Here is a 21,547-nt window from a genome sequence, read left to right on the forward strand (position 1 = left end):
GTGATCCTGTGGAGGATTTGTTTGGAAATTTATTGAATTAGGTTGGGTCATTGGGTTATCCCAATTTCGAGATCTTGTATATTGGTTAAAATTTCTTTGTGGTTGATTATATGTTTTTGATGGATGTGTATAATTATAATTATGGTCTGTAAAGTTGTTTCTAGTGAATGTTTTGCGTGTTTTTGATGGTATTGTCATGGGTCTGTATGTTTGGTAATCCATATGTGAATATTTAGGAGCAACCGAAGGTTTAACGGTTGATTGTAAGGTTACCTGTGTTTGTGAAGGATTTGTATTTCTTGGTGTTGTTAAATTTGGACGTATTGGTGAAATACTTTGTTGTGTAGTTGTTGTGTGTACAATTTCTTCATTTATGAAGTGTGATGGTGTCTGGATATCTTGTTGAGTAAGATTCCTAGTTCCATTGAGGTTTTCATTGTGTATAACTGTAGAGTTTAAACTATTATTTTGTGTATCGGGTAAAAATGTATTATAGTTTAATGGTGTCGCATCAATGGTTAATGGTATTACTTTTACATAATCTCTTATGTAAGATATCGTACTTATTGCTTGACTTGAGATTGTTTGTGGGAAGCTTATAAATGCGGGATGAGACCATTCGGGGTCCCAAACATAATCTGATTGTTCTGTGATAGCGGTATCATCGTTCGAGTTTTGGGGTCTAAAATTTTTTCTTGCTTGTGCAATTAAATCAATATTGTGTGTGAAATAATCTATTATGAACCATGCCAAAATTTTTTGTAGATCGTGTTTTGTATGTTGTGAAACGTCGTCTTTCGTGAAATTTTCTTTAATGATGTTTAAATAACTAGAGAGTAGTGTGATTTCATGTCGTACTCTTAAATGTTTAGATGTTTCTGTCGGTGAGACATTTGTTATTGGGATTTCGTTTTCTAATATCGAAATATAACTATATATTATTGCGAAAACTTCATTGGTGAATATGGAGTTTGCTCTTTGTGAGTTATGATATTGGATGCTTTTTATATATTCTGAAAAAACTTTTGAAAATTCTAAATCAAGATCGTCTGTTTGAATTGTATATTTTCTATTATTATGGTTTGGTGAGGTGAATTCTATGGAGTAGATTCCATACTGTTGTGTTATGTTGCATATATCTTTTAAGTAGTGGTCTATGATTTGTCTTTTGATTTTTACATCTGGGAACTCTGTTTTACATGGACTGATTCCGGGTTCAAATAAATTTAATAGTAAATTTTTGCAAAATATATGCTGTCCTCTATCAGTGGTTGCATCTACTATAAAAGGAAAGATTTCATCATCATCTGGACTTTCTTCACCTGGGGTGTGCGTTGAGCTCATTTTTTCGTTCGATGACTGTTAATATGTAATTATTAATGTGTCGAATTGGTTGATTCCAATTGTATAAATGTACTGGTTTGTGTTTATACTGCTTTTTTATTCTTCTTTTTCCTCTTTTTGATGAATTTGAAGTTGTTTCTGAGTCAGAAAAATATAATTGATCGTGAAGTGGGTAATTTTTATCTATTGATTCTTTTAGTTTGTAAAGTTCGTCTAAACTGTTGGTTTCTGATTCTGAAAATGCGTTTCGATTTTTTGAAAATCTTTTTCGTGTTATTTGTCTTTGTTTCGTTATTATTTTTCTTTTTAGTGTTTGTCGTTTTGTTCGAATGTATCCAACTGTTTGTGTATGAGGTGTGATTACAAGGTCGTATTTTTTGTTATCTATTTCACAATTGTGTAAAACGATTGTTTGTTTATTTCCTAGGTTTTTAAATGACATAAGGTTTAGGATGACGGATGCAAAAGGTTGTTAAATGATTTCTATTTTCCTAAACTGTTAGTTCTTACGATTTTTTGGTTAGCTTAACCTGGGTCTATTTGTTCAGGGTTGGAGAGAAAAGTATATCGATTCCGAAGAATGATTTTTTACTTTCTCGTGGCTAGTATAAGTTAAGGTGTTAACTTACTTAATCTTACTTAGGGGTAGTGATTGTGTTCAAGGGTTGGAGAATACTAAATCGATCCACAAGGTTCAGGTATAATTAGAACGCGAGTAGTTCGTTAGATACTATTTTAAACTTACTAAGTCTAAGATTTATCCTGGGTCTGGTAAGAGGGGGGGTCAAGTGAAGGATGAATAACCGAAGTTCTTCACTGTTTATCCTAATTTGAATGATTAGTTTTGTTTAAAAATTTCTATTAGTCTTGGGTCTTTAGAAAGGGTTGGGTGGTGAATCGACGTTTGAGGTCGTTAGACACTAATTAAGTGGGTGGGGGAGAACAAAGTTGTTCTGTTTGATCCAAGGATAAGCCTTGATGATCAAATTTGAAATTTAATTAAGTAGAAAATGATTTAAGATCCAAGGATAAGCCTTGATGATCTGGTTTTAAAATTAAGTGAATTTAAGTTTTAATAAATTTTTAAATGTGTGTAAAGGAAAGATTTAGTGTTTTGATGATGTTAGTGGGTTTATGATTGCTGTTATGTTTTAGATGATGGAGCTGGAACAACAGGATGATTTATGATTACTAACCATTTATTGTCATGCTACTAATTTTTATTTTTTATTTTTCAATAAATATTTTTCAAACATGTTTTTTATTGCAGAGTTTTAGGAAAACGATCTTAGATCTTTTTATCAATCGTTATTGTATATTAATAATTTTGTTTAGCGCCTGAAATGATTTTGAAGATTAACTTCAAGGTTTTATGTTTGCAAATGAAAATTTAAATTCATTGCCAGTAGTATTCTAAATATAAAAGTTTGTTCTGGTTTTTGCCTAACTATCATATAGCTATATGGCAAGTTTCTACTTTGTCGTATGTCGTCTCTGGTTCGAGGTCTTCTTCCAATTCCGGGTAGTTCTGTTATGGTTCGGAATATTGGCTCTGATCTATTGAGTCGTAGAGACATTTCGATTAAATTATTGTCGTATAACATTTTGTAAATGTTTTTGTCTAATTTCTAATCTATTTTGGTTAATTCTAAGCTATTAAGGTCTTGTTCGAGACTTATGGTCGCACCAGATGAGTTAGGACCGAGTTGGTTAACTCATAGAGTAATTTCGGATAGGGTACACCGTCTGCTCGTCACGCTATCTTATTTTCGGCCGGATAGATTCGTGCAACTTCTTAGTCTAATACCGATCCTAATCTTACTCTTATACTATCTAGTCTCAGGTTGTTTAACTAGTCTCTGCTAGGCTCAATAGATCTAGGGTATACTGGTTTATTGCGGCTGCTGAAGTGCTCGGGAGAGTCCAACTAATTTCTAAGTTAAATTCAAATCTCTCTGGTGCTGAAATTACAAGTAACTTCAGCACTTACAAATAAGTGGGTTGTTAGTTAGATGGATCATGATTGGTTAATATTAAATACTTTACATTGGTAAAATATCTAAATTATCCAATCATAAAATGTAGTCTAGATCAGGTTCCATAATGGTACTGTTAAAAAGATCTTTTTTGTTCAAGGTCCTTTTTGAAATTCGGTAGTCGACTTTTACTCTTGTTTGAATGTCGCTTCAAAGTCTTTCGCCACTTGAAGGCAAACCTGAGTGATTTATGATGTTTGAGTTCATGCTCAATGTCTATTTTAACTTACCGTCAATATAACATAAAATTAGGCTTGATAGGTCATTACATGAAATATTGTTTACCGTTTTAGTATATTGACAAAGTCATAACTAAGAAAAGTCCTCAACCAATTAACTTTCATCAATCAACTATACGAACTCAGCTTACATTGCATTTATCACCTTACGTACTAAGTTTTGCAAATTAGAGCAAAAAACCGCGAAATAATTGCAATCAGTTTAAAAACTGCTTTTTACGAAGAAACATTTTGTGAGTGAGCAGCATAGTAAAAAGTACATTTATGATAGAAGGGTATCATAACTAGAAAGTGCTAGGTAAATAAGACGACAGGACATTAAGTCGAAATGTCAATAAGACGACAAATGAGAGTACAAATATTTAAAAGGAACTGAACTGATCGAATGTAAGCGAATTATATTTTGCAGAAATATAATTCAAAAATTAACTTGGCTTAAAAGATTGTTGAACAAATGGCGTTTTTACTATGGGTTTTTAGCATTGGTTCTGCTATAGTACTGGTCCATAAATACATGCTAGTTTGTGCGTGAGACCCATCTATCATAAGTCTACTATGTACTTAAAATAGCTCTCAGCGGTGACAAGAAGACAGCCTGATGGTGACTAGACTAGCAAAAGGAATCGCTTGGCTTCCATTTGCAAATCTACTTCTGCTCACGATAACACTGGCAGTGTCCTATTCCATCTCCAAGTCACGTGGTCTCATCCTAACACCTCTCCCCTTCATAAGTGACACTGGCACTTTTCCGCCCGCCAGTTGCTGGTTCACTTTCCTCCTTAACGCCACAGCATACAGTGTGGCTTGCACTGGAGTTGTCAGGTGAATGATCCGGCTTCGAAATTCTATGGGCTCTTGTTAGGGTTATAACTTTTGTAATTTTTGAATACAGATCACAGATTTATAACACTCCGAGCGAGCTTGTGCGCTTTGTGTTACACCTTGCGGCCAATTTTTTTTCCATCGCAAGTGTAGGCTCGTTGATTCTAATGCAAATTCGGCAAGCTAAGAATTTGACTTGGAATTGCATGCATCATACTAAAACTAATTAGCAGTGCGTAACTTGGTATTCACTAATAATTAATTTAATTAGTAAAGCTAACAAATGGTCGACACCAAAATAGTTTGAACCTTCAAAGATGTAGTCCCTCCTGTGGCTGAAATGGAGGGATTGCATTGGATGGATACTGAAGATGATTCGACCCGGGCATGCAAAAACCCAGACCCCTCGAACCCCCCTGTTCCAAATGATATCTGTTTTCGGAAGTGCAAATCGCCCTATTGAACCCAGCAAATAGCGGTTGAAATTGGGCCAACATTTAGTATGTTACAGACCCAGTTGAGGGAAGCTTAAATTTAGAACCCCACACTCCCTGAATCCCTACTTCCGACGTTATGCCCTAAGTAATTATTCCCCACCTCGACTTCCGGAAAAGTACATCAATCATGTGTTGGAATTTGCAACAAAACCGGCGGTTGGACCGAAAGTTACTAGCACTTATGAAAAACACCCCTTAGACAGGAAATGGACAATTTACGACAAATAACAAGTGAGATAAGATGAATTTTGTTGCGACAATAGACGCTAGATATGAAGCCCAAGAAAGAGAAACTTGTGATTAAAATTCTTCCGGCGACTCTTTTCGGTGTTAATAGCCCTTGCCGGGAAAAGTGATACTGGACGTTAGAAAGGAATGGACTTGGGATGTACTAATGGGATATGGATAAAACTTGGTAGGTAGAACCCCCGTGGGACTTTACCCAAAATATGGAAGATTGACCCCAGGGTGACCTTAAAATGATGTTTTGGTGTTTAGGATCACATTGCATGGCAAATCCCGTAATGAACACTGGAAATTGGCATTTCTCACAGCCCTATTCCTGGAAAAGTAGATTAGAACACCTAATGTATAATTTGGAGGAAACTTTTTTAATTGGGAAAGGATGCAGAAGATAAATTGGAATAGCTCTCGAAAATTTTGGCAACCATTGGATTGAACTTAGCTGCGATAATTTAGCTATTAATAGTTTTTTTTAACTAGACCAACTAAAAGTAGTTCCAGAGAAAATTGGCACAAATGTGAGTGCAGAACGGGGGAAACTAAGTCTTCTGAATAATATAAATGGATGGGTTATTTAATAAGCTCCCCAGAGGTTTCATTTTGGCGTAATTGGACCACCACTAGACGAACTACCTGCCCTGATAGCTAGAAGATCGGAATTGAAATAGAGTATAGATATGAAATTCTGATGCTTAAGAAGAAGAGAAAGAACCTCTTCCTAGCCTTGGGAGGCAGTATTTCCAACGGGTTAAAAGAATAAAGTCCCTGGGAGGCTTTTTAATTACACTTGGATCGTTGGTTTTCAAAGTTAATGAGACCATTTAAGCAAATTAGAGAAGAGTCGGTCTGCAAGTGCAACGCTAATGCTGAAGGTGAGGCTAATTGATTTTTACAGGTAGTTATTTAAAAGTGAAGATAGGTAAGATGACAAGTTTGTCAGTGAACGAGTGATTGTTTATTTGGGCTCTCTCGGGAGAGCGTGCCGGTAGGTTCATTTGCAATTTTGTGATTGTTTAAAATTCGCGGGCCCTTTTCTTTTTATTAGAATACTAGATTATATTCCGCTTTAGAGACCTCTATCTGAAATTAGTTATTATTGAAAATTGTTGCTGATGCGGACGATACAGTTTTTGGAGTAGCGAAATAAGGGGCATGCAATTTTTTTTTGTTAAAAGATACTTGCCACCAACTCAACCCTTTCGGGACTGTAGATAGAAATTTATCTCGGTTGTCCCACTGAATTCACTACACAAGGGACCACTTGCGCTGCAATTAAGTGAAAGAGAACAGTCCTGGAGAAATAATTATCCTTATTCTACAGCCAGCCGCTTAATTGAATGCAAATTTTGTCAAAATAATGAGGGATAGTTTTATACATCATTGAAAATTTTAAAATTTTCATATGAGAAGTTGGCAGCAGGGGCTAAATCTGAGTTTCAGCAATTACTTACTACTTAAATCATTATAAAATTGTTTTGTCCTATTTCTGGATCACAGCAAGTTCGATGGCAATTGATTTTCATTTCACTTGCAAGAGCAAGTGTACTTTTGACGGTGAACTAGACTTTTTCCCGTAAACGAACTTTCGCACAAATCTGTAAGAAACGATTTGTGCAGGCTGACATGCTCAGTTTCTTGAAAATTCAAATAAACCTTGTAGTAGTTTATTTTTCAAATACAATTTTTGAAACGATGTCAAAGTTGCTTTAGAGTTTCTGGTTTTCTTCTGAGTTTTCGGTTTTTCTTTTAATTGAAAATTATGATATCTAGTTTGCCTTTTATCGTTTTTGTATTTTCTAGTGTTTAAGAGTCCATAAGAGCAGTGAAGGTTCTTATAAAGGTCTTAGTGATTTTTTTTTCAGAATAAGTTTTAAACCAGAAAAGCACTCATACATATTAATTTATTTATGAATGCACTTAGTTATATATGCATTTTTTGAGTTAATTTTAAATTAACCTGCTATAATTAGGGTAAACTGCAATCTTTATTTACGGAAGCGGAATTGGCGCAAAAATTATGGTCGATTTGCAATTTCCAACGTGGATTCCAATTTTCAAATTTAAAGGAATAAGTTTTAATTATTTATCCACTTTTCTCAAGGAAATTTTTTGATTATCGTTTCAGAAATTGTAGTTGCAGTCTGAGTTACGACTGAAACGGGAAAGCATTGATGTGATACTTAACTTTACCTCGAACGGCATGATAGGTTAATTACCCGATTTTAATTGGCAAAATCGCACACCCGAGAACAAATTCGCCGGCTATTTCGTTTTCGGAATGAAAAAAATAATTCTGAGGAGATCAGATCTTTCAGATCTCAATTAGTTTGCGTAGGATAGTCTTCTTCAAAGAAGTAATCATAATTATATGTAAAAATTAATTCGGATTGCACTAAAAATTCGGAATTAATGTTTTCGGTGTCAAAGAAAATCAATATAATCTGAGTCTTTGCTTTTCAATTATTATATTGACGCTGATGCGGCAAAAACTCTTCAAGGCGGGGGTTGGATTCCTGCCAAGTCTAAATTTTTTTTTCTCATTTCACTTTTTAACCTTTTATAGAGCTACATTTCAGTTTTATCGCTTGTGTTTGCGAATTACAGCTACGCATCTGTGTCTTATGATGTTATGATGAAAACGAAGATAGTGATTATGAGGCTCTTTTTTCTGCACCGTCACCTCACATAAGCATCACTTTTGTGTTGCAACGAGGGGTTTTAACAGGTTTAGTACGTTGACTAAATATGTTTGTCATAGCTTAATATGTCCTGTATGCCAATTTTTGTAACAACAGGACATGAACAAAAAGGTAGATTGTAAAAATTCGCAGGTGGGGGGGGGGTGAGGAAAGCTGATGATGATTATGATAACGATGATACGGTGTTTGGCCAAAACAAGGCCTTTTTATTGCTCTGGGAGAGCTCGGAAAATCAATTTGTTCGACCAAAAAAAATCGAGAAAATACTAGATCCCCCCTGATGGTGTTAAACGTGTGATGATTGGCGTGTTTTGTATGTACACTTGTAGGTATCTGCAGACGAAGGAGTACATGGGGGCGGAGTGTGTGTGTCTGAGGATGTGTAACTTCGTCTGTCTCCTCCTAGTCCTCACCGCCAGTCTCACTCTCTCCATGGTAGCCTCTTTCCAGGAGACCGTTGACGAGGATGTTCACGCCACAGCCGCAATGGTCGCATTCTGGTAAATATAGCAGCTCTTTTGCAGTTTCCCACCCCTTTGTGAAATTACAACATAAAAACTGTTCATGCGGTGATCTGCATGTTAGAAAAATTGTAAGAACTTGTTCACACTGGCACGTTTTATTGCAAATTAGAACATCAAAAATCATTTTGTAATAGTGTTCCGTAGATTGATCTTCGGAAAAAAGCAAAGTGGGGGGGGGGGGGGGCTAGAAGAAAGTTAACATATCTAATGACAAATAGATCTCCTTTTCGGTCATCGAATCATAACAAAGTTAATAATCACATCTGTAAACTATTTTCCTTGTAGCTACAAGTGGTTTTGATTTACTGTAATTTGTATGCTTACTAGCCCTGATTTTAATTTTGTTTTGCCCAAAAGCTTTCTTCGGCCGAAGTGGTCTCGGCTTATATTTTATTGACTTAATGACTGACCAATTTTGCCCCCCCCCCCCCCCGGAAACAAAGCGGTAAACGTGTTAAAAGCTGAAAACGAAAAATTATAGCTTAAGTTTTTCATGGCAACAATTGATAACTCAACGGGAGTTAATGCAGTGATTTTTTTTTGGCTTTGCTGCCGTTCGATAAATGTTTCTGAATATTTTTCTTACGTAGGCGTTTTTTTTGCTGGTTGTGTTTTCCTCAAATTGAAAATCGTTCGAGACAAAATTTTAAAAAATTGTCATTGAATTTTTTTCATTTTTTTTCCACATAGTGCCTTTAGTTTTAATTTTGTCTGCTAGCTTGCAATGCTTTTGCCTCGTATCGCAAGTGGAGTGAGGCTCTGCTTCGCCTTTGTGTCATACAAATTGTTGATGTTTCGGACTCGTTGTAAAACTTATGATATTTTTAATGTTTTTCGTTTTTGAAGTTTTGATAATTTTTCCTCCCTCTTGATCTTTGTTTTTGTTGTCTTGCCCAATAGAGAACAGAAATAAATCAGATTTACAGGGTGTTTTCAAATCAAATTTTTTAAAAAATCTCTCACTTTACAAGTACTTAGGCTTTTGAAGTGACTTTGTTTGCAGCAGGCAGCAAAAGTTTGACGAGTCTGATGATATATTTCATTAAGTTGGATTAATTTTTGCTAACGAATGTTTTCTAGGTTTATTGAATTGATCAGATTTGTGGGTATAACTTTGGTTTGAAATTCCGCAAAATAATTTGCACCTTGAAACTTCTGGTAAAAATTCAAACTATTTTTTCCCCTCTGTTTTAAATCAAAAGCTAACCGAATTTGAAATATGTGAATTTGAACATTTCGTTTGAATTCTGTTTTATCCGTTTTTTTTATATCAGTGCTATAAAAGCTTGATAGCTCAAAACTCAATAAAACGCAAAAACACGCGTGAACAAAAAAACCTATCCAGCTAAATTAATTGAATCTTCAGAATTCGGCAAGTTTTGCCGTTAACTGTGAAAAATCTCTTCAATAGCCCAAAAGTTTGTGAAAAGAAAAAATTTATGAAAAACTTGTTATGAAACACCCTGTAGTTATTTTGTAAATATTTTATGGATTTTCAGACATATTATATCTCGGGGCTGTGTTCTGACTTGGTTGGTATTTTGACAATGAACCACGTGTGGGGTAGATTGTTTTTCTCGATTTGGACGAACTCTAAATTACTTTTCCACCCTAACTGGAAAAAAAATTTTTCCTCATCACAAGTGCTCATTTTCAGTATATGTGTATTGTTGATGGGTTTCCTATGTATGTGTTCTATCCGTTATTGATGGCGGGTGCATAGAAAACAGTAAGAGCTTATGGCGCAACATATAAGACTCAGTAGTTTGCAGGGTTGAATTCAGTATGGTGGCAATTTTTTTCATTCTTCATAGTTTATTACATGATTTTTGCGATTTTGTAATTTATCAATGATCGTTGTGAAGACTCGTGTATAGGTCTTAATGATTTTTTTTCAGAAAAAAGTCTCGAAATTTGCTCCTGTCCAAATTTGGTTTTTTTCTGTCCAATTTTTAATTTCCTCTCAAGTTCGATTCATTCTTTTATTAAAGGGAAGGCAAATTCCACTATTCCGCTATATTTCAGCAAAAATTAAATGTTGCAATGCAAATGTAGAATAAAACAAGAGTATAGATGCATATAAAATAAGCACAGTTGGCCAAGCGGACTAAGACAAAGTAAGCTAACGCCGATTATATGTGTGAAACAACAGTTGACGTAGGTTCGAGTCCCCCACCTGCCCATGTATTAATATACTAAAAACGGGGGTTACTTCCTATTTTAACTGTTTTTTGGTTCTAATTCGGTTCAGCCTTGATTAAGGTTGACCGCCAAAAAGAGCAATTTGTCTCAAGGACATTACCGACCGGTTCTTGTGGCTAGCTTGCGCCGATTTGTACCAAAAACTGACAGATGCTAAAAATGTTGTATGATGTCCTGATCAATAGAAAAATACCGAAATTTATCTATTGCTTGAATTATTTACCGATAAATATCTCATATTAATTTACGAACTTGGATTCAATTATTTTCGTTTGGAGATTAGCGAGCATATTTTGGCGCCCCACAAGGGACATTTATTTTTATTAACAAGAGACAGACGAAGAGCCCGCTCGCCGCCCCCTGTTATTGACCACTACTCCACCTCTGCAGACCCATCCAACAGACGGGACAGAAGCACTTCGAAGGGGGCATATCTCGGCTGTGCGGGGTCAAGGGAGATTTGAGGAAGAAATACAAGGCTTCCACCCATCCTCTTTCGGGCACTGTGTCAGACGGGGAGGCTGCTTACTCTCCCGTTAGATCTCTAAGTTCTTCCCATCCCAAAAGTCCACTCAAGACAGCTCTGCAGTTTTGGACACTTCTGCTAAATTTGAGAATTGTAGTATACACACGAAACCTTTTTTTTTCACGACGTTGGATTCGAGTGACAGTATTCTTAATTCTTAATGACAGTATCCTGAGTGACACTATTTAGAGTTTAGAGTGAACTAATGAGATACAAACAGGTATTCTGACTGTCGACTGTCGAGTGCCCTGTCAACTGCAGACGTTTTGTGTGAGTTTGAGAAGTGATTGCTGGACAATTTCTCTGCGGCTGACCAAAAACAAAGAAAATCTGACAACCCGAAACTGGTGATCGCCCAATCTCCAAAACTGTAAGAAGTTTCCAAAACTTTTAAAACTCCAATTGTGCTATAAATTTAAATACGATGTCATTTATGATAGAAATTTTCCCGCAAGCTAGCCCCCGGTAATTTTCTCGATACCCAAAAAATTTTGGACAGTTCCGTTGAACTGAAATATTCTACAGTCGGTACATAGACAAACTGACTTGACATTTTTCTCGATACCAAAAATTTTTGGATATATGTGAACGGACTATTAATCAGTGAAATCGGAACATAGACAAGAGGTACTGGACTAGTTTTTTGGATTGGTTTATGTCTCGAACCTGCTGACCAAAATTTTCTGAAAAATTTTGTATAAAAAGTAAAAAAATTGCCAAAAAATCCTCAAAACGTCTCCAGAATTCAGCGAAACTGTGCTGTAAGATGACACCAACCTTATGTTAAGTGGTCTGGTAGCGAAACATCAGGCAAATTAAGTTGAGTTTTTTCATCCTCAGGTTTCTTCCGCGTGTGTTGTTGGAACTTAACCAATTTGCCTGATCCCCCACCCACCATTGGTGAAACTGAAAGCCAGTTCGCTTCGAGTAAAACAAAGCCGTTTCAGCCCGTCAGATTATTGACTTCGTTGCGTGACAGTAAAGTTAAGTGGTCAGGTACGGTGATATTAAGTGAGTTAAGTTGAATTCTTTCATCCTCAGGTTTACTCCGTGTGTGTTGTTGGAGTTCAACCGACCTACTTAATTTTCCAACCCCATTGGTATTTAAGCGTAACGAAGCCGTCGCATAGGTCCCCTAAGTGTATGGTATTCATTCTAGGAGCTAGTTCTTTGGATCACGCGCTCCGAAAACTTCCCTCTCCGTCCCAGAAGCGCGTCAAAGATACTTGCTTTACGAAGCCAGGTTTAAGTTTGAACTTTAACGCTAGGGACTCTCAGAAAACGATACAGTACTACCTTCATCACTACTTGTCGCACCGTAACGACCTTGTAATTTGGCACGACGCCATTAATAACTCGATAAGTAGGCACCGCAGCAACAATAACCGCAAGCTGAGTAGTGAGCAACTTGTCAATTTGTTATTAAGGTATAGGACAAACATTTGTGCGATCGTATACTGTAGACGGAACGGAACCGAGGATATAGAGGAAAGTTTAGGTTCAACAGGTATTCTCGTTCTCAACGTCGTTAAAGACTTTATCTCTAAGCGTAAGGCTAAGGACCAGGTACTAATTGAGAAGTACAAAGAGCTTCACCAGCCTCCTTCCCTTGAGTTAAAGACTCTCCTCCTTCTAAGGCGTTATAGCGCTAATCTTAACATCCTTAAGACACGTAAGAAGCGAAACCGCTTACCCCTCAAAGCTCGGAAAGCTATAAGAAATAGGCTTCAGGTAGAAGCTTTGAGACGTCAAGTTCCCCCGTCTTGTAAGCTAATGTTGATTTACTAATGCAAATTTGATTACGTACCAAAACAGTATCTCAATTTTTTGATTGTTTTCTATAAGTGAGCATCCGTAGAATATTGTCAATTTGTGAAAAACATGGACGAAAAATTCCAAAGTAAGATACGCAAGTTATTCGAAACCCGTCTAAATCTAGAAAATGAGCTGCTTAAAGGTCACTCATTATTACTTGAGTACATTGAGAATAATAGTCGCACTACAAAAATTGATAATGCTGTTTACAAATGTAAAATTGCGTTGGAAAAAGCTGTCGACGTCAATGAGCAATTAATTAGGTTAGCGGGAAAAACGGAAAATCCTGAAAAAATTATTGCTCAGCAAGACCTTTGGCTTAAGAAAGTAACCGAAATGAACGATAAAGTAATGCACGAAGCTCAGAGTTACAAGATGAGCCTTGAACCTTCGTCATTTCCAGCAGCCGGCATTACAGGGAGCAAGGGATCTTTACAACAAACTAGGTCTGAGACATCCTCACACTCGCACAAAACAAGTGATTCAGCAGCACGAGTATCTGAAAACAGGTCTAAGGTCTCTAATAAGTCTAAGGATAGTAGAAAGCTTGACTCACATAAGTCTGATAAATCTGCTTCCACTCGTCATACGTCGACTGTTCGCACTATGTCATCAAGTGAGAAACGGCATGAGTTAGCTTTAGTAAAACGACGCCATGAGGAGCTGGAAAGGCAGTATCAAGGCACCTCCCGACGTTGCTAGTGCGCCAGGTTTGCAGGCCTTCACTCATGTACCCATTTCGTCAGGACCGACGACTTCCGCCCTCCTTGCTAATGCAATTCACACCAGTAATAGTCATAACCATGAGCACACAGCATTTAGTGACCCTGGAATCCATAGTTATGGACATCGGGCTATGCCTCAATTTGGCAGTGCAAGCCGTTTGCCATTGCAAGCTTCTGTTTCATTCCCAGCCTCTGTTCCATTCCCAGTTAACAATATGCATTCTAGTGCACACGTGTCACCACCGTCTGCTGTTCCTTTACAGACCATGAGTTCAAACATAACTAATGGTAGTTTTGCCATCGCACAACCGGAGTCATTACCTGTCCCAATGTTACCGGCCCAACCAGGTTCTGGTTTTGTTTCTTTGTCGCCTGCATTTGCTGGTGGTGGCTTCTCATCTTCTGGAGTAAACCCAACGCCGGTTTTCTTTTCGGCACCTAATTGCCATGCAGCGCCAGTCCAGACGCAACATAATCTTCCCTTTGTTCCGCATACTGTGTCACCTAGTATCAACGATTACTACACAAGTGATGCAAACTTATGGCGATTGGCTGCTACAACTCCAATCGTCACGCCTGCTCAGTGTTGTAATGCTGGAAACATTTTTTCTAATGTGACAACTGTTGTCCCATCGTGTAGCACCGCCGCTCCTTATACTAGTGGTGGGACTGTGTATTTTAATACTCCCCCAGTTCATCCACAACATGTTCCGCATTTCGTCAATCATACTAATACTGGTTATCAGCCAGTCAACGAAGACTACGCACCGTCTTCTGCTTATCCGAACCAAGGTTGTTCATCGGATCGACCTCTCTCCGCTCGTGAATTGGCGGAATTATTGATGCATAGCCGCAAAGATCATCTTCCTGAATGGAAGTTAGCCCAGTTTGACGGCAACCCGTTAAACTGGCACGAATGGTTTGGCCAGTTTAAGTCCACCGTTGATTCCGCTGTTCTCACCGATGATACGAAACTGACATACTTAAAAACGCTCGTCACAGGCAAAGCAAAAACCGCAATTGCGGAGTTTAGTTATAGTGGCGTTATGTACAAGGATGCACTGGCCACCTTGCAACGGAAGTTTGGGCAACCACATGCCATTGTTGGTGCGCATCTTGATAAGCTGAATACTTTTCCTCCACTTAAGATGCACAATTCGGAAAATGTCATTAGTTTCTCCTCTGCAATATCTGGCCTCGTAGCAGTTTTTAAATCATTGTCTTTCAACGATGATCTAAAGAGTGTTAACCTGTTAAACCAAGCTGTTAGTAAACTTCCGCCTAACCTCAAGGAGGCTTGGTCAATGCATACTGTTAGACATAATTGGCAGCGACCAACACTCTTAGACTTTAACAACTGGTTGAAAGAAAAGGCCGAGGGGCATGAAAGATTACGTTTACTCAACTCTAGGGCAAAAAACGAGGAACCAGTTAAACCAAAAACAACCAAAGTTTTTGCAGCCAATAGCCAGGTAAGTAGTAAGGCTCAGAATAAGTCTAAGTTTCCGCCGTGTGTTTTGTGTAAGGGTAGTCATGCATTGTGGAATTGTGCTGTTTTTAAGGAAAAGAATGCTACTCAGCGAGCAAAATACGTAGCTGAACAGAAACTTTGCTTCGCTTGTCTCAATGGCAATCATAGTTTCCGGCAATGTTCTAGAGCAAAAAAGTGCCCAAAGCCAGAGTGTGATAGCACACATAATGTCTTGCTCCATGGAGCCGAAAGAATTTTTCCTCGGAAGGAAAATTCAAATGTCTCGAATATGGCTGGAACAAACAAATCCAAGGAGAATACAAACACTTCCACCCATGCCGCTGTTAGTGATGTACATGACATTGAATCTTCTAAAGGGTTGTTGCCAATTGCAACACTTGGTGTATCCTCGGATGTAACCAGTCTCCTGACGTTGGTTCTTTGTGATAGTGCATCGACTCACTCCTGGGTGTCTTCGTCACTCGTAAACCGTCTCGGCTTAGTAGGGGAGCCCGTTAACTTGTCAATTAGTGGTTTCAATTCGACCACCGTTGTTGAGACTCAGAGGGTCAAGTTTACAGTTTCCTCCGAGCCGAATAATAGTGATTTCGTATTTTCTCTCTGTGCATATGTTAAAGACAGTATTCGGATTGGTTCCGAATTAATCAATATTGCTGATTTGCAGAATAAATATCCACAATTAGCACCTATTAAGCCCATTCAATATACTTATGAAGACGTTGAAGTTATTATCGGACAAGACTACTACCACGCCGTTAGACCCATTGAATTCATCTTGGGAGATGATAAAAACTCACCGTGTTCCGTTCGCCTACCGATAGGTTGGGTCTTAAGTGGTCCGTTGCCGCCGTCCGGTAATTCTACTTCTTCGTGTTTCAAGTGTGTTGTTGAAGATTCTTCTCTGACCGACCAGATAAAATCCTGGTACGAGTTGGAATCGTATGGTGCTTTCAAACAAGTCAATGCCCGTTCCGCCGCGGATAAACATGCTTTATCCATCCTCAATTCTGAAACCGTTCACAATGGCGAAAGATACATTGTGCCTATGCTTTGGATTAATAGTAATGTCAGTCTACCAAACAATTATTACTCGTCACTCGCCCAATTTAAATCATTGGAGAGAAGGTTAAGTAAAGACCCTGAGCTGCGCGAAAGATACGCAGAAACAATTAGAGAGGACATTAGGAAAGGCTATGTCGTTACCGTCGAACCGCATGATCCACGTAAGCGTTTCGATCGCGAGTGGTATCTTCCGCACCATCCCGTCGTAAATCCGAATAAGCCGGGTAAGGTGCGCCGAGTCCTTAATGGGGCTTCTAAGTTTCACGGCACATCCTTAAATAAGTCCTTATTGGTGGGTCCTGACCTACTCCAAAATTTAATTTTTGTGCTTTTGCGATTCCGTCAACATAAGTACGCCGTCTCCGCGGATATAGAGGGTATGTTCCTCCAGGTAGGAGTCCTTGCCCGCGATCAAATTTCGCTCCGTTTTTTGTGGCGGGAGGATACCACTTCCGATGTGGTAGTTCATCAGTACACTCGCCAAATATTCGGCGCACGGGATTCGCCTACGTGCACCAATTTCGCGTTGCGTAAAACAGCAACTGATAATATGTCCACATACCCTGAGGCCGCCTCAGTCGTAAATGAAAAATTTTACATGGACGATTACTTGGATTCATTCGAGAACGTTACCCAAGCAATTAAAACTAGTCGCGATTTGGTTTCCTTACTAAAATTAGGAGGATTTAATTTGACTAAATTTGTCAGTAATGCTGATAAAATCACTTCAGCAATGAACCCCGAGGAATCCGAAACCTCGTTTTCACCCATCAAGGAAATTTGTAACGGTGCCGAACAATCATCACACGTCTTAGGTCTTAAGTGGGACCATGTGAAAGACACATTGGTTGTTAGCAGAGGCGTGGATCGTCCTCTCGATAAAGCAATAACTCAACGAACCGTCTTGAGTTTCGTATCTTCTGTGTTTGACCCTGTTGGGTTAGTAGCTCCATACACTGTTAGGGCCCGTCTTTTACTGAAAGATATTTGGAAAATCAGTGGTCAAAGTTGGGACGACGAATTGCCAGAAGACATAAGAGATAAGTTTCTCGAGTGGCACTCCGGTCTCCCTCTCTTAGGGCAATTGACTATTCCCCGTTGTTACTTCACAGAGCCTGTTGATCAAATTGAGCTCCACATGTTCGGTGATAGCTCGCAGGACGTTTTCTGTGCTGTTGGATTTTTGCGTGCGCGACTCGCGAGCTCGCATAAAACTCAAATATCCTTCATCTTTGGTAAAGCTCGCGTTGCGCCCATGAAAGCGCTATCTATACCGAAACTAGAGCTTCAAGCTGCTCTGCTCGCCACACGACTAAAAGATGATATACTGACCGCCCTTACCGTCTCAATTAATCATGTCTTTATGTGGACAGATAGTACAACAGTTTTGCAGTGGCTAAACTCCACTGAAAAATTACCTGTATTCGTCGCTAATCGTGTCGGCGAAATCCTCGAGTCGACCACTATTGATGAGTGGCACCATGTTCTGAGCGGCGATAATCCAGCTGATACCGGTACGCGGGGGATTTCTTCGGAAGCCCTCAAGGATAGCAGCTGGGTTATTGGTCCGAGCATCCTCAGGACTACTGATTGGCCGTTTATACCCGACGAACGTGTAATCAATAAAATTCGTTTGAAGGGTCCTTCTTGTGATGTTGATAATTGCTTGGAGACATCATCTTCCTTCGTCACCGATGTCACATCAATCAAACATCCCGAACACGGGTTCAATTGGGAAAGGTTCAGTTCCTTTACAAGATATAAACGAGTAGTCGCTTTTATGTTGAGGATGTTGCCTTCACATAAGCATTTTCGTGGTAAGGACTTACGAATCACCGACCCCACTGAACTTGATATTGCAGAAAGCAAATTGATTCATCTTTCTCAGATGGAATCCTTTCCCGTTGAGTTAAAAACACTCACCGCTGGCAAACCTATTAAGAATAGTAGTAAAATTGCCACATACTCGCCATTTATCGGTCCCGCTGGAATCATTCGTTCCACCGGACGGATTGTGCGCTTAGTGAATACCGAGTTTGATACTAAGCACCCAATAATACTCGACGCCCGACATACCTTAGTTCGTTTGTTGGCCCGCAGCCTCCACCATAAGCATTTTCATCAAGGATTAGATTACATGCGCTCCGTTTTAAATATGAAATATGCGGTACTTGGGTTGCGTCGACTACTTCGGTCTATCGAAAATCAATGTGTGACATGCCGTAAACGCAAATCAAGCACCATCCAGCCAATTATGTCCGATTTACCTGTCGAACGTCTCGGATATAAGCAACCACCCTTCAATCATACGGGTGTGGATTACTTTGGACCGCTTTACGTTCCGGTTCGCAGAAGCACGGAAAAAAGATGGGGATTCCTTTTTACTTGCCTCACCACCAGGGCTGTACACCTTGAGATTGTACCATCTCTGGACACCAGTTCGTGTGTCATGGGCATTGAACGTTTCGTTGCGCGCCGTGGTACGCCAAGCACAATCTGGTCGGATAATGGCACGAACTTCGTTGGTGCGGAAAAGGAATTACTTGCCTGCATCAAGAGCTGGAATGGCATGGCTCCGACCATTTTTGCACATAAAGGTGTTACTTGGAAATTTAACCCGCCAGGCGCACCCCATCATGGCGGCTCCTGGGAACGCCTCGTCCGAAGCGTGAAGCGCGTGCTGTACGATATCCTAGGCAGTAGGCGAGTCACTGAAGAGGTGTTAGGAACAACACTCTGCTTAGTTGAACAGGCTTCGAATTCGAGGCCAATCACTCCCGTTAGTACCGATTCACGTGAGTTAGAAGCGTTAACCCCAAACCATTTTTTGCTTGGACAACATGCCACAAGCTTTCCTTCGCTTTTACCCGGGGAGCACTTCGATCACAAGAAAAGGTACGTGCGAGCGCAGTCATATGCTAACGCGATTTGGTCTCGTTGGCTTCGAGAATATGTTCCCTCGCTGAATAAGCGTGTCAAGTGGCACACTCATTCTGACTTCACTCTTAAAACAGGCGATCTCGTGTGGGTGATTGAGTCCGATAGTCCGCGTGGGTACTACCCTCTCGCCCGAATCGTCAAGCTAAACTACGGACAGGACGGTTGCGCCCGATCCGCCCTTGTCAGGACCGCAACCCGTGAAGTCACGCGGCCGACCGTTAAGCTCGCTCCGGTTCTTCCTTCTTCAGGGGGGGAGGATGTTGCAATGCAAATGTAGAATAAAACAAGAGTATAGATGCATATAAAATAAGCACAGTTGGCCAAGCGGACTAAGACAAAGTAAGCTAACGCCGATTATATGTGTGAAATAACAGTTGACGTAGGTTCGAGTCCCCCACCTGCCCATGTATTAATATACTAAAAACGGGGGTTACTTCCTATTTTAACTGTTTTTTGGTTCTAATTCGGTTCAGCCTTGATTAAGGTTGACCGCCAAAAAGAGTAATTTGTCTCAAGAACATTACCGACCGGTTCTTGTGGCTAGCTTGCGCCGATTTGTACCAAAAACTGACAGATGCTAAAAATGTTGTATGATGTCCTGATCAATAGAAAAAACTACCGAAATTTATCTATTGCTTGAGTTATTTACCGATAAATATCTCATATTAATTTACGAATTTGGATTCAATTATTTTCGTTTGGAGATTAGCGAGCATATTAAAGGTCTCAAAAAGCGTTAATGACTTTCAGTTTAAAAAAGGGATATAAAAGAAAAAAATCCCATCGGAAAAGAAAAAAATCTCCGGAATGGTCCGGTTATCTCAAATTAGGTTTCTTTTATCTTAAAAAGAGTCAATCAAAAATTGTTCTTAAAACTTGAAGAACTTCATGGTCATATGTTTTTACATTGATTTTCATCAATATGCTTGCTAGTTCAAAGCTCTTTTTGCCTTCGTTTCTGCTTGTGTCTAAGGTCTCGTTTCAATAACTTTTTATTTGTATCGAAAAAAAGCACAATGATGGTTTGCGTGTTTTGCTAACCAAACTTTAACTTTGGCAATTTTTGTTTCAGTTGTGCAACTGCGTACGTGTTCCTGCAAGTGACCATCACGCGGGCCATAATGCAGGACGGCAGCTTCTCTGGTCTGCCGAACTCGGCAGCAATCTACTGGACGAGGATGTGGTTGCTGTTCGTGTCCATGTCCAGTATGGTAGTCATGCGACTGTTCTACGGGTGGGCCGGCGTCACTCTGCCCTCTTTGTCTGAACGAGCGACGCACAAGGAACAATTTATCACCGAGGTGTGAATTAATTTGGATTTTCGAACATGGCCACACTTTGGTCAAGATATATATATAAAAAAAACGAATTAATCTATTTTTTTTTGTGCTAATAAAGGAAAAAACACTTAAAGCAGCCAAATTATCCTTGGTGTGCGCTCGAATTGGCTGGTCGGAAGTCTGTGCTTTATAGAACTCTATCAAAAGTCTCCGTGGTATTTTTGTGTAACGACAGCCAGACCGCAATATAGCCAGATGAATATATGCTGAATCAGCGCATGCCTGAACCACCTGGCACCTGCTTGTAAAAACGATGTATTTGAAAAACTGGATCTTTTCAATTATTTCACGCCCTATTGCAATGGTAGCTTGTTGATATGTAGAGAGTTCATTTATGCTTAATCATTGAAACATTCCTTGAAAAGGATGGGAGGGGGGGGGGGGTAGCTAAAGCGATCTGAAAAATATGTTTCATTTTTTTGTTTCGATTTTTTGTAGGTACCCCGTCCTTACGAGGAAGAGTCTTACTACTATGCGGCTACATGTAGTGAGTGGACGTTGGCCATATCCCTGTTTATGTTTCTCCTCACCTTCTCCTACGAGTTCTCTCGAGTCGACTTCACTCTGGACGTCCTCTACGACGGATACACAACAATAACATATCCACACAATCATCAGGAGGAGAAGTTCAGGTTTATGTGAACAAGTTTCACCAGCACATTATCGTGTGATCAAATTACTAGTGCCGTTACAAAGCCACCACAATGTAACTCTGATTTCTCGTTAAACTGGTGATTTTATGTAAGAGTTTTTATTGGTGTACATCGGTGAATTGTTGTCATTAAGATACAAAAGATTTGTTTAATTGGAGTAATTTTTTTAAAAGCTAGGGTAAATCCATGTTCGAAAGATGGAAAAAAGTATTTTGAAATTTGTTCGGTGTTTTAGTTTATTGCGGCAATCTGAATAACTGGTTAGCGATAACCAACATTATCAGACTCCTATTAAAAAAACATAGTCTCTGCTATTCGATTGTGACTAAGGAGGTGTAACTTTCTTCTATCCCAGTGAGGCAAATTTGGCTGTCTACTTTAAAGATTA

The 21,547-nt window shown here is 39.1% G+C and overlaps 1 protein-coding gene across 3 annotated transcripts; it reads left to right on the forward strand.

The window, feature by feature from the left end:
- The first annotated feature begins 3,628 nt into the window (after positions 1–3,628).
- On the forward strand, positions 3,629–21,308 carry LOC134851353 (DNA damage-regulated autophagy modulator protein 1-like). 3 transcript variants are annotated; one of them, XM_063867397.1, is made up of 5 exons: positions 3,629–3,868; positions 4,190–4,441; positions 8,210–8,380; positions 20,239–20,467; positions 20,945–21,308. In XM_063867397.1, the coding sequence occupies exons 2-5, from the start codon at positions 4,218–4,220 to the stop codon at positions 21,146–21,148; spliced, it is 828 nt and encodes a 275-aa protein (XP_063723467.1). In that variant the 5' UTR covers positions 3,629–3,868; positions 4,190–4,217; the 3' UTR covers positions 21,149–21,308. The 3 variants fall into 3 exon arrangements, with proteins under 3 accessions (XP_063723467.1, XP_063723468.1, XP_063723466.1); XM_063867398.1 differs by having other exon boundaries at positions 3,629–3,852; XM_063867396.1 differs by having other exon boundaries at positions 3,632–3,875.
- Positions 21,309–21,547: the final 239 nt, after the last annotated feature.

Source organism: Symsagittifera roscoffensis, chromosome 7, assembly GCF_963678635.1.
Source record: "Symsagittifera roscoffensis chromosome 7, txSymRosc1.1, whole genome shotgun sequence".
Lineage (NCBI taxonomy): Eukaryota > Metazoa > Xenacoelomorpha > Acoela > Convolutidae > Symsagittifera > Symsagittifera roscoffensis.

What these genes read in the sequence shown, in the direction of transcription:
- LOC134851353 (XM_063867397.1), top strand. Translation starts at nt 4,218, where the DNA reads ATGGTGACTAGACTAGCAAAAGGAATCGCTTGGCTTCCATTTGCAAAT. An exon ending in GCCGCAATGGTCGCATTCTG is followed by an intron (nt 8,381 to 20,238) that starts GTAAATATAGCA and finishes TTTTTGTTTCAG; the next exon opens with TTGTGCAACTGCGTACGTGT. An exon ending in AGGAACAATTTATCACCGAG is followed by an intron (nt 20,468 to 20,944) that starts GTGTGAATTAAT and finishes GATTTTTTGTAG; the next exon opens with GTACCCCGTCCTTACGAGGA.